Genomic DNA, 13,933 nt, shown 5'->3' on the forward strand with positions numbered 1-13,933 from the left:
CTGCCCTCATGGAGCTTATATTTCTGTACACGTGTAGGGGTAGGGGGAAAGTTGAAAGGCAATAAATAATACACATGATAAGTAAATTATATGGTACATGAAATATTATATATGTTGACTCCTTATTTTCTTCATCGTTTAGGAGAAAGGAAATATTTCTAAGGGAACTTCTACAGGCTGAGGAATTGAACTTGTCCAGTAGAAAGAGAAATCCTTAATTAACATTATTAGGTGGGCTGATTTCAAACTTTTAGGGGAGGTTTAACAGATAGCACGATTTTGGTTTGAATTCTAGTCCCTCCCATCTATGAAATGGGGATAATAACCACCTCACAGGACTGTTCTGAGATAACCAATGCAAACTGCCTGGCACAGGTCCTGATAAACAGCAGGTATTAAACAATTCAGTTTTTGTGATCATATAAATACAGTTAAGAAGGCATTGCAAAAGAGTGGAAAGAACACTGAACTTGAAGCTGACTCAGGTTTAAATTCCAGCTGTTACTTATTCTTTTAGGCAACTATAACCTACTTCCCTCTCTAAGTTTGATAATTACAAAATGGGAGTAGTAATTTCTCTATCCCAGGATTATAAGAATTAAATTGGGTGGCATACACTAAGTACTAAGTGTGAAGTACTACATTAAAACATTAAGCATTATTATAACTTGAAAAAATCTACTGAGAATGTTAAAAAAAATATACTATTTTTGAATATGCTATAATGAAAGGTCTGATAAGTTACATACCCTATAACTATAGGGTACTTTTAGCATAATATATTTTACTGTATTTTATAGAAAGTTAGTACATAAAGCAGGATACATTAAGTTTATGGATTCCTAGAAAAGTTGCTGTTATAAAGGGAATTAAAATAATCTGTTATTGTTCCTTAGGTATTAATACTTTCAAAGGACTTCAAAAAGCTAAATGATTTTATTATTTGAAAAACCCTATTATAGTATTTTAAATCTTTCCCAAAGTAACTAGCATTCCAGTATTTAAAAACCCATCGTCATTGAACAATACACTTAACGTAAGTAGGAGAAATTATATTCCTTGAAGGAGGAAAAATAAAGCCTTGAAATTCTGAGTGGTTAGCATGGCCAGAGAGTAGATGACAAGCTCGATAAACTCATCCTAAATGCCAAAGTCTAATATGAGAAACTGGGCAGGTAGAAGCAGCTGAAGTTTTCCTTTTTCATTCTTCTCTTCTAAGAACTGGAGGTAGAGAGGTGGTAAGCAGAAACTTGGGGGATAGACGTGCTTTTAATTATTAAGGAATCAGACCAGGGCATAGACATTACTCACTGTTCTTGCCCTTCCTTTGGTGAATGCTTCCTTCTTGCAAACCTCATTAATGAAGACATTCTTTCCATGTTAATTTTATTTTATTCTAGTAAGATTTGCCTTTTATACCACACCTATCGATTCGTACCACAGTCCTAGAAGCATATATCCATTTCCTCTCATTTAAGTTATTGGCCTCTTTTCTCTCCTCTATTTACACACACACACACACACACACACACACACACACACACACACACACACACACACAGCCTTATCCTAAAGATTTTGTTAAGAGTGTCTTTGAAGACTAACAGATTCTCACATCTCTAACCAAAACCCACATCTCTTCGCCTCCTCAGGGCCCCCTTTCTTCCCCATTATCTGGCTGGTATTTTGTAAAGGGCATTTGTGCCTTGAGAGGAAGTGTTATATATAGAATGTGTGAAAGAAAAGCAGAATTAATGAAAGGGAATACTTCCTCAGCCTATGGTCAGTAAAGATAAAACATCTTTGGACTACGTATATTAATATGGTATGCATTTTCCTATACAGGAACACTATTTTTGTTTGGTAAAATTCCTGGATAAACAGTTTCACAAGGCAAAAGTGAAATAAAGAAAGAAAGAAAGAAAGAAAGGAGGGAGGGAGGAAAAAAGAAGGAAAGAAATAGAACAAGGAAAAAATAATAAAGGGGAACAACCTTCCAACAGGAGTAGGGAAAACCTGCCCGAAATCCACTAACTTCCAAACGATGTTCCGTGGCTGAATACCTAAGCAGGCTACCAACCAAGAAGCAGAACCAAAATCCTAACAATTTGCCTTGGAGAGAGCAAGGGGAATATGTTTTCAGTGTCTTTTAAGGGGTTCATCATCATTAAACAGGGAGTCAAGGGGTATAATTACCTGGATATGCATTTTAATTATTGCTTTTCCAATCAGGGTTGCACCAAAGAAAGTCCAAAAAGGTACAAGAAAGTGTCCACATGTTATTCCAGCCAGATCAAACAGAGGATTTGGAATCTATTTAAAAAAAGAAAAAATTAAAATGGAACGTCCATATATAATCCAAAAAACAGTTTAATTTTACCACCTATAGGTGTGTGGAATTATGTGTTAAGCCTTGTCTACCACTGGAAAGAGAGGTATGGGTTCCCTGATCAGTACTAGACTGTCTGGATAGTTAGACAAGTATTCTAATGTCTCTATAAGTTGTGTCACATATTCATCCCAGACTTGCTTAATTTGTTCAAAGCAAACACAGCTGTCCTTTTGCTTGCATTACTTATGACTAATGCCCCATAAATATACTTTTTTCATCACATTAAAACTGGATAAAGCCAATGGATCAACAGAAATTTAATTCCATTCAGTAGATACTTGACCATTTGGTAGCTGTTTTATAAGGTGAGGTATAAATGAAGAAAAAGATTATCTAGAAAGTACTCACATCTACAGAAAACATTCTTGTAAATTCACAAATACATTTATAGGTGGCCGTGCTTTCATTTCTCAACATAAAGTAAAATACAAATAATGAATTTTTTTAATCTATGACAGCCCAAGGTCATGGGGTCATGCGATTCATTCTAGGAAGAAAATCAAGGGTGGAAATACAAGAGCACAGATTCAAATGTTGTGAATACTCAGTCCCAGACAAAGAAGTGATTCACAGCAAATACCTTTTCTGAACATTCCCACATTTCAAGAATGCTAATAGATAATTTCATGTAAAAATGCAAAGAAACCACAAGCTCTTTTTGAGCACTTCATCCATTTTTCTCCCACAGAGGTACTCTTGTCCTTGTGTCTGTTGGTGGAACCATTTATAAGCTAATTAATTTATATAATTTTGTGTTTGGATTTTCAAATAAAAGCCCAGTTGTTTAAAAGATATTTGTCACAAATGTTCTTTCAAAAACAATGACATAACTAAATCAGAATTCAAGTATTCTTCTGTTAATAACACTCAGATTCAATAGCTCAATTTTATTTTTTCTTATCCAAATTCAAATGCTTTACGCAATTTCATCTGTCTTACAACCATTTAATAACAATGTCACTTCCATATCCTTACAATTATCATTTCATATATTTTCTCATATGACTCTCACAACTCCATGAATTAAAATTTTAATTGTTTTCCTTTATTATCAGGCTCCACAGCATGTTGAAATGGAAATTAAAGTACACAAGATATGTAATCAGAGTAGATAAAAATTAGAAGTTTTATGTTGGATACCCTCAGAAGAGCATAATCAATGAATTTGTTGTTACATATGCATGTTACTTATCCTTTTTTTCAATTGTTAACTAAATATACAGAAAGGAAGATTAGAATTAAAAGAACTATTAAGTAGCTTTGAGATTTTCCCTCAATTACGAGTTTTATCTTAGTTTAAATGTTAACAACAAAATAACTAATTAATAAATAAACTTCTGGGCTTCTCTGGTGGCACAGTGGTTAAGAATCCGCCTGCCAATGAAGGGGACATGGGTTCGAGCCCTGGTCCGGGAAGATCCCACGTGCTGCGGAGCAACTAAACCCATGTGCCACAACTACTGAGCCTGAGCTCTAGAGCCAGTGAGCCACAACTACTGAGCCCGTGTGCCACAACTACTGAAGCTCGCATGCCTAGAGCCCGTGCTCTGCAACAGGAGAAACCACCACAATGAGAAGCCCACGCACCACAATGAAGAGTAGCCCCCACTTGCCTTAACTAGGGAAAGCCCGTGCACAGCAACAAAGACCCAACGCAGCCAAATATAAATAAAATAAATACATAAATTTATAAAAAACAAAACAAAAAAAAAACTTCTTCCTACCTTACCCTCTACTTACCTTCTTACCTTAAATCAAGTACACATACTTTTAATACTTTACCAATTTCCTAGTAAAAAGTTCTTAGAGGGTCAAATCGATCTATTAATTTATGTTGGCTATTGACTATTCCTAGTCAAATATAAAGAAAGTGGAATTTTAGCAGGGAAGACACAGGCATAGATGAGTGCCAAAGAATAAATATTTTTTGCTTTATTAAATCAAAGGTTCTTGTATTTTTCCCCAGGAATAATGAAAGCTAACTTTTATTGAATTATTAGGTACTTTTCTAAGGTTTCTACATCATCAACTCACTTAATTCCCAAAACAATGCTATATGATATTACATCCATTTTATAGATAAGAAAAGTGACACAGAGAGATTAAGTAATTTGTCCAGTATTAATGGCAGCAGAGCAGGATTTCAGGATTTCAACCCAGGCAACATGGCTCTCAAACTGTTCTCTTAGCTTCTAAACTAAGGACATTATCATTCTTTAGGCCTCTCAGCTTAATCCTATTCTGCTGGGCTTCCACAGTATCTTTTACTTATTATTGTATTTAAACTGTCTCCCTAACTAGACTTCAGGATCATTGAGGAAAGGGAATACAGCTTTCACTTCTTCATCCAAGCACTCAGGGGTTGATACAAAGCTGATGAATAACAATAAAAAATGGTTGAGCTCTGTCTTACTTCGCCTTCCAGGCACTGTGTTAGTTCATATATATTATCTTAAATCCTCACATCAACCTTTGCAATGAGTGTCTTACTGACTCATTAAAAAAAAAAAAAAGTGGGGGCTTTCCTGGTGGCGCAGTGGTTGAGAGTCCGCCTGCTGATGCAGGGGTTCGTGCCCCGGTCCGGGAAGATCCCACATGCCGCAGAGCGGCTGGGCCCATAAGCCATGGCCGCTGAGCCTGCGCGTCCGGAGCCTGAGCTCCGCAATGGGAGAGGCCACAACAGTGCGAGGCCTACATACCGAAAACCAAAAACAAAACAAAACAAAAAATTTATTTATTTAGGCTGCACTGGGTCTTAGTTGTGGCACGTGGGATCTTCATTGCGGCATGCGGGATCTTTAGTTGCGGCATACATGCAGGATCTAGTTCCCCGACCAGGGATCGAACCCAGGCCCCCTGCATTGGGAGTGCGGAGTCTTACCCACTGGACCACCAGGGAAGTCCCTATTGCTCCATTTTAAACATTAGAAAACTAGGGCTCAAGGAGAGTAAATTGACACTGAGACTACATAGCTAAGAGGCAAACCTGGTATAGGGACCCAAGTAAGCCTGACTCCAAAGCCAATTCTCATCCCACTACATCACACTACAACATACCTATACATTGCTCAAATAGTTGAGATCAATATTGTGATAAAGAGTTTCTACATTGAAAAGTTAGATTACAAAAATTTCTAGTATTGCCAGGGTCAAAAGATAGTAATTGAGGCACATGTATATTTTAGAATATCTCTAGAATGTTGATATCATATTAAAAATTTTGGCACCAAATGTCTTCCCTTTTTGGCCATTTACTTTGCTAAGGTGAGGAAAGGGGTACTCAAGGATATATTCAAGTTCTAATACATAATGAATAAAGTAACTGGGTCAGTAGACAATAATTTTCTGAATTTTATTTATAATTGCAGCTTTTATCATATCAACTAGGTGCATCTAGTTATTCTGGTCAAATCTACCACTGAAGTACCAAGAATTGTGTACAGACTACCAAAGAAAACTTTGACTAAAACACCCCATCTCAAATGTAACTGTATCTATTATATTAGAAAAGGACCAGGATAAACACCAACTCATCAAGGAATGTTAATTTCATAAATCTGCAATTTGAGACATTAAGTTTTTTTTTATAGAGTTATTTTTTTAATATACAGTTAGTAACTTCTTTTTTCTTTTTTTAAATTTTATTTTTATTTTTGGCTGTGCTGGGTCTTCGTCGCTGTGTGCAGGCTTTCTCTAGTTGCGGTGAGCGGGGGCCACTCTTTGTTGTGGTGCGTGGGATTCTCATTGTTGTGGCTTCTCGTTGCGGAGCATGGGCTCTAGGCACGCAGGCTTCAGTAGCTGTGACACGTGGGCTCAGTAGTTGTGGCTCGCGGGCTCAACAGTTGTGGCTCGTGGGCTCTAGAGTGCAGGCTCAGTAGTTGCGGTGCATGGGCTTAGTTGCTCTGCGGCATGTGGGATCTTCCCGGACCAGGGCTTGAACCCGTGTCCCCTGCATTGGCAGGCAGATTCCTAACCACCATGCCATCAGGGAAGTCCTAATTAAGTTTTTGACACAAATAGCTTCTTAATTCACTGTAGCCAAAGATGTCCTTAACCTTGCTACAGATGTTTCAATTACCTAGCTAGGTGTTAAAGTTACTTAAGGAGATTTATATGAATTCTTCCTTATAACTAATGCCTGAAGCTTTGGAAAAAGACTACCTATCTATAACTCTGGAAAGAATGAAGTCATTCTTGTTTGCTTAAATGCACTTCATTATATATTCTTCATGAGAAAGATGGATTTTGTCTCTTTTTTCTTACTGAATCAAGCCATTTAGGTCTGAAGTCATCATGGTATGATGAAATGCTTGAAAGTCAATAAACAACATAGAAACCTATCCAACGGAAAACAGCTCATTTGATCAGTAAGGTGAATGATTAATAACATTATATACCTGTTAAAAGTGATAACTTTTTTTTCATTCAGTCATGTACCTTTAAAAACAAATTGGATCGAAATATAAATCTACTATTTAAATACAATTCACTTACTGAAGCACAGGCCAAAATTCCAAAAAATCCAACCTTCTGTACTAGGTTTTGAACTGCCAGTTTAGCCCGGGAGGCGAAGTCCTGTATAAAAGGAGGATATCAAAACATTAATGAAAATTAGAAGGAAGAAAGAAAGATGGCTCTTAACAGATTTTATAATATCAAATGTCTCATAATCTGAAAGCACTGATTCATTTAATAAGAAGAATGATTTTAAAAAAATCACAGCAGGGTGCACTGAAAAACATGCAAGTAAAATCTTGATAAAACATTAACTACACACCCTTAAAGATAAACTTTTATCACGTTTCAAGAATAAGCCAAAACACTGTTACTTTATTTTTTGGGTTCTCTCTGGATTAACTAGGGATGAACAAAATGTTATAAACCAACCATGAACCAACCCATTCTTTTGGAAATGCTAGTCTACCACGTATCTCTTTCTCTTTCCTTTAATTAACTCATCAGACTTACTCCCTCATTAATATCAGGGTAGGAAACCACAGGATTTTTCAAGATAGCCAATGAAGACACCTCTACTGATCATTGCCCAAAAGATGGAAAAAAACAGATATGTGGCAATAACTAACCATTCATTACCCCACAAAACAAAGAACATCTTACATTTACACAGTTTGTGCTAGTTATATAAAACGGTTTTCACAAACATTTTTTTGGAGCCCTTCAATAATTCTCGGGTGTAGGCAGAGTAGATACTTCAGACTCTAAAATCACTGCTCTTTTTATTTCACTCTTCTACCTCCCAGGCTGAAACATGCATTTGGCTGGCCAATTTATTTCCACGATTTTCTTCTTCTAACATGAGGATGCTGTAATTATATATATGTATACATTTTTTCTTAAAAGTACCAATCTGAAATTTGACTTTACCTGTTTTCTGGTTTTGAAATGGTATACACTCCAATCAAAATTTCAATGAAAATAATTGATACAATTAAAAGATATTAGCTAACGTGTGAATATCTTTTTTAGAAGTGTTTACATCATAGAACATTCCTCTCTCTTTAGCTCAACATACTCTAATAGTCAACAATCTTATAGAATGGTCTTAATATAAATGATAGAAGGTTCCTTCTTAGACTAGGAAAAGGGCTTAAAGCACTTCCCTAATCCACAACAGAAGTTGTGGATTCAAAAAACAAAAAACAAACACACAAAACCACTTTAAACCATAATATTATGTTGAACAGCTGTATCAAAGTACAACAGTGAATACCGAAATTAAAAAAAAAAAAAAATGACCTTCCTCCTACTTACTTGCTGAGGATGGTGAGAAAGTCAAAGGAATTAAACCAATAAGATATATATTTGAAAAGATATTAACAGGGCTTCCCTGGTGGCACAGTGGTTAGGAGTCCGCCTGTCAATGCAGGGGACACGGGTTTGAGCCCTGGTCCAGGAGGATCCCACATGCAGGGCAGCAACTAGGCCCGTGCGCCACGACTACTGAGCCTGCTCTCTAGAGCCCAAGAGCCACAACTACTGAGCCTGTGCGCCATAACTACTGAAGCCCACGTGCCTAGAGCCTGTGCTCAGAAACAAGAGAGGCCACTGCGATGAGAGGCCCATGCACCGCAACAAAGAGTAGCCCCCACTCACCACAACTAGAGAAAGCCCGTGCGCAGCAACGAAGACCCAACACAGCCAAAAATAAACAAATAAAATAAATTTTTAAAAAAGATATTAACAGATATTAACAGTTAATACAAATACTTTCAAGTTCAAACATATAGGCTATCAAAGTTAATCATTAACTAAATTCTACAATGCAATTTTGTAATTTTGCAGTGTATTTTCAAAGACAGAATTTTTCTTTTTGGGATTAGGCTTACTCGTCTAGTAAATAAAATATATCGATTTAGTATTTTTAAACAACTAAATTACTGCAGCAAAGGGTTCTCAGTATTTTTTTTCATATTTCTAACTGAAGATTTAATTTTTTTTCTTAAATTAACATTTACTGCATTAAGAGTGAAATACTGCTTTTATTGATTTAAAAACTGTTTAGGAATATATAATGAAATCAGTTTTCCTATGTAACTTATTTTAAAACAAATTATACATCCAATTGCCTTGAATAATTTACATAATTCACAAATTACAAAATCTGTAATTCATCAGAGCACTAAATAAAAACTGGCCATAATGAATGGAAATGTTTTGAGTTTTAAAAATACCAAACAATACTATTAGATTATAAATTAGTTATGAATTTTTAATTAATATAGCCCAAGAGTTAAAAATATAAATTCAGGAAAACGCCTTCCTCCACAGCCCTTGATATCTTCATAGCAAACCTACTTTAGTGAAAGATGGTACTCAATTGTGAAGAAAAAGTAAAACAAAGAAAACAAAAACTATACAAATTTTATTTTAAAAACAATACTTTTTATAAACCTATTTGCCAAGTCAGACTAATGTGGGAACATTTTTCTATCGCAGCATTTATGCAGTCTTCAGTATATAAAATTACAAAAAATTAGTTTTTTGCATAAAATGGTGTAGACAAGATCAACAAAATGTTGTATTTAAAAGGTATGCCATCCTGTTTTCCTTTATCTTAATTTCAAGGCTTTAGATTCTTACATTTATTTCAACCAGTGACTATGATAGTGCCATCATTTTAAACTGATGGTATTTTTCTACTATAGAGATACATACACCCATACATTTAAATTGAAAAAGAGGTCTGATTATACTAATTGTCTTATATAAAGGAAAAAATGTTTAACATTATGCAGACCAGCTAACATACAAACTAACAAAAATATTTAAGCCTACAGAAGTTCAAGGAATCATATTTTTTAAAATATCCTGAAAGTAAGGAACTATTTTATCCCTTGGCAGAATCTCTTTACTTAACAGAAATTAGACACGAAAAAATGAAAATAGACTCCTGGTTCTTTCGGATGCCTGGGTGCCCATCATCAATTATCCTTAATGGTGCTTCAAGAATCTTTATTTGAAGGAAAAGAGTTACTCTACCTAAATAAGTATAATAGAAAGTTCCCTTTACTCTTTTTTTTTTTAAATTAAATTTTAGCGGGCATATTTTACAAGGAAAATAAGTTAAGTGCCTTTTTAATGGGGAGTTTTACTTTATAAAAAGTCTGAAAGTCATCTACTGAAAATGGATTTCATAAATCTTACTATGTGTTACACACACACACACACACACACACACACACACATACACACCATGACCATGCTACTTTCACTTCCTATAATTTATTTTCCAGGTCTTTCACAATATTCTTCGAATTAAAATTACATTTATATATTAAATAATTCACAAAAGTTTATTTAAATTAAACTAGTAAGTCTGCACAGTTGCTTTCATCACAAGAAACCAACAGAAACAGAGTATGCAGCTCGAGGAAGAATTTTCTTTGCCAGAGTAATGAAAACAAACTCAAGGCAGCATTACACTAGTATTTGCACCAAATCTGAAATACTTTACAATGGTAAATTAACTCATGTTTAGATTTCATAAACACAACCATATTTTGTTGTTTTTATTTTAAACTTATTTCACATTTAAAGTCATATTCAAAACTTACTGATTAAAGGCTTTGTTAACATATTTATTAAAAACATCATTTTTTAATTGTCTAAAATGTTCTACATCTTAAAGGTAATTATATGTTCCTGTTTGTTGCTCTGCAATTTTACAAGTTCTTTATTTTTAAACAACTTAAGTACTTCATTATTTGCATTAATCTGACAGCTTTCTAATGATGTAAGGCTAACATTTTCTATGCATTAAAATATTTCTGTTTGTGTTTGCTTTTAAAGTAAAGAGAGAAAAATGTACTATAGGTATAATATTAGACAATAAACCCAACCCTCTCTCTCACACACACACACACACACACACACACACACACACACACACGCGCGCGCACACAAAAACAGGAAAAAAAACCCTTCTTTTACTAAAGTTTAAAAGAACAATTTCAAACAAAATTTGCTATTCTTTTTAGGCCATCAGATAAAATAAACTAGCCAAGAAAAACTGTGCACCAATAATAATAAACAACAATAATTTAAAGGAAAAGTTTAACAAATTAATATGTGAGATTCAAAATTCAAGTTAAATATCAGAGAAAATTAATATTTCATTTTAATCGTTTTCTTTTTTTGTGTTTGTGGGAACTGTGTAGCAAGTTCAATTTGATTACTTCCTCAATTGTCATTCTTCATTAAAAAAAATCTGTACAACTAAAACCAAATTCCTTTTAATAGTTTCATTTCGCTGGATTCACATTTCACAACGCTCACGTATTTCACAATTTTAAGTGCCTGAGAGGGGTTTCATCCTCTAGCTCTATCTAAATAAGCAGCATGCATTTACAACTAGCAATCATATATCATTTTCTACTTTTTAAAAGTAAATAAACAAAATACAAGTAAATAAAATTATCTTTCCCACTCCCACTGATAGTGATTATGTATGTAACCAATCATGCTTCTGAAAGTAAGAATGAGAGACACCAGGAACATTTCTCCAATGACTACAGAAGGCAGATGAAGAAAAGTTACAATAAGTCCTTACTACTGAGATTTCAAGGATTAATAAAGAAAAACAGACAATGCCTTCAAGTATGAATATTCCTGCACTACTTTTGTTTCACATTTCGTTTTCCTAAGAAATATATTTAAGATTAAGAGAAGAGAAACTGTACAGCTAATTATAATAATAATTAGCTTGCAAAATACTAATTTTTGAATTGAAGAAGTCAACTTAGATCTAAATATATAAAATAACGTTTATCTGCAAATGGTAACAGAAAATCTTTTCATTTTCATGAGAAGGGATCATATTAAATTCCAAGATTTCTTTCAAAGCAACAGATAATCCCTAAACATGTTAAATGAATGCATTATTACTGGAGATAAGTATGTATTTGGTTAAAACCTTACGTTAGTTTGAGCTGAACTATCACCATCAGTGTGAGGTAACTGGTCAGCAGTTTTATAAATTAACTGCCTTCTTAACAAATTACATGTGAAAACTTCTTTTTTTAAAAAAAAATATACTTTTAAAGGATTTTATTTTTATTTTTTTTGGCTGTGCCATGTGGCCTGCGGTATCTTAGTTCCCCGACTAGGGATCGAACCTGGGCCCCCGGCACTGAAAGCCTGGAATCCTAACCACTGGACCACCAGGGAATTCCCTATGTTAAAACTTCTGCTGAGCTATTGCTCTTCTTGGGTTTGACACTAAAGTGGCTGCAAGGTCAATACTAAAAACCCCAGAGCAACTGTTTCAATAATTTCTTGTGTATAAGAGGAATTTGTGTTAATATCTACTGTATTTGTGAAGTTCTTTTCGCATCTAAAAATGACTTGTTAATTCCTGTGTCCCAGTCAAATATGTTGTGTCATATTATTCTCTATTAACTAGAAATGGAGCTAAATAGTAATGATGACTTAATATTGTAAGCTGTTTCAGCATCATGGACAATCAGTCTGAAATATTAACTTGTTAAGATCCTAATAACCATGTAATTAAATATTTTCTACAATGAATAATATTTTACACATGGTAAAGAACACAATTAATGAGTACGATTAATTATCATCTTCACAGAAACTACAATGAAACATAACTCATAATTTTAAAATCTTTCTCCTCTTAAAAACAGAATAAAATGTTACCTAACTGCAATTTCCTACCTGTTACCAGGACTCTTTATGAGCTTTTTTCACAAAAAGATATAGAGCATTAATTTATTAAATTCAAAGTGAACAAAATATTTTATTTTAGTGTTATCCTCAACAATATCATTAATGTAACTGATATGTTTTTAATATTGCATATTTGAGGTCTCCTTTAAATGTAGTATAATTTCAAGAGTCACATATCATCTATTCTTTTTTTTTTTAAGATATTTTTAAAGTTTTTTTGATGTTGACCATTTTTTTGGAAGACTTTATTGAATTTGTTGCAACATTGTTGCTGTTCTATGTTTTTGGTTTTTTTGGCCATGAGGCACGTGGGATCTTAGCTTCCCAATCAGGGATCAAACCTGCACCCCCTGCATTGGAAGGCGAAGTCTTAACTACTGGACTGCCAGGGAAGTCCCTATTCTTTTTTTGAATTATAATGGACTCACACAAACTTATAAGATGAAGATTGCTAAGAAACAAACTCTAGAATTACAAGATAAAGTAGGGATATTAATTTGATGAAGTAAAGTGATTGTGACAATAGAAACTAATTAATAAATTTTTAATTCAGTACCTACAGGATGCTGGATTACAAAATACACACACATTTACCAAAAAAAGTGATCAGAACAGAGTGGTGCAACTACTTTTGAAAATGAAAGTTTCAATATCCAATTTATAGCTTTTACATTATTCAATCAGAGATGATCCCTGGAATTCCTATTTAAATTGGAAATTAGGGTAGAATTCTATAATAGTGCAAATAGAATACATCATATACACACATTTCAGGAAAGCAATTTTATTCTAGAAATAATTTACAGATTTAGAACTTTTAACACGAGATTAGAGAGTCCTCATTCAGGATGCCAACATAGGAAGCTCTTGAACTCACCTCCTCCCAAGAACACACTGAACTCACAACTCCCATCTTCTTCCTGTAGAGCGAAAGGCTTGGCTCCCCACAAACCCACACCTGATGACCCAACTTTTAAGACTTCCACCTGATAGATAGGCCCCCAAAACATCTAGATTTGAAAGTCAACAGGACTTGTGTCCATGAGACCCACAAGATTATAGCGGACTAAGAGATACCAAAATAAGAAAGTAATATTAACATATCTAAAAGGAGAAATAGACAGCAATACAATAATAGTAGGAGACTTCAATACAATACTCCACTTTTACCAATGGATAGATCATCCAGACTGAAAATCAATAAGGAAACACTGGACTTAAATGACACATAAGACTAGTGGGACTTAACAGACATTTACAGAACATTCCATCCAAAAGCATCAGAATATACATTCTTCTTTAGCACACATGGAACATTATCCAGGACAGATTATG

The 13,933-nt window shown here is 34.3% G+C and overlaps 1 protein-coding gene across 3 annotated transcripts in view; it reads right to left on the reverse strand.

Moving 5' to 3' along the window:
* The window catches only part of VMP1 (vacuole membrane protein 1), a 131,194-nt gene that overhangs the window by 24,238 nt on the left and 93,023 nt on the right, over positions 1 to 13,933 (reverse strand). For all 3 annotated transcript variants that reach the window (XM_024127912.3, XM_024127913.3, XM_024127911.2), the window contains exons 8-9: positions 6,887 to 6,967; positions 2,197 to 2,313 (exon numbers count right to left, since the gene is read on the reverse strand). In XM_024127912.3, coding sequence (XP_023983680.1) covers positions 2,197 to 2,313; positions 6,887 to 6,967 — 198 coding nt within the window. The remainder of the gene's footprint in view (positions 1 to 2,196; positions 2,314 to 6,886; positions 6,968 to 13,933) is intronic.

Source organism: Physeter macrocephalus, chromosome 14 (genome assembly GCF_002837175.3).
Source record: "Physeter macrocephalus isolate SW-GA chromosome 14, ASM283717v5, whole genome shotgun sequence".
NCBI classification, from domain to species: Eukaryota; Metazoa; Chordata; class Mammalia; order Artiodactyla; family Physeteridae; genus Physeter; species Physeter macrocephalus.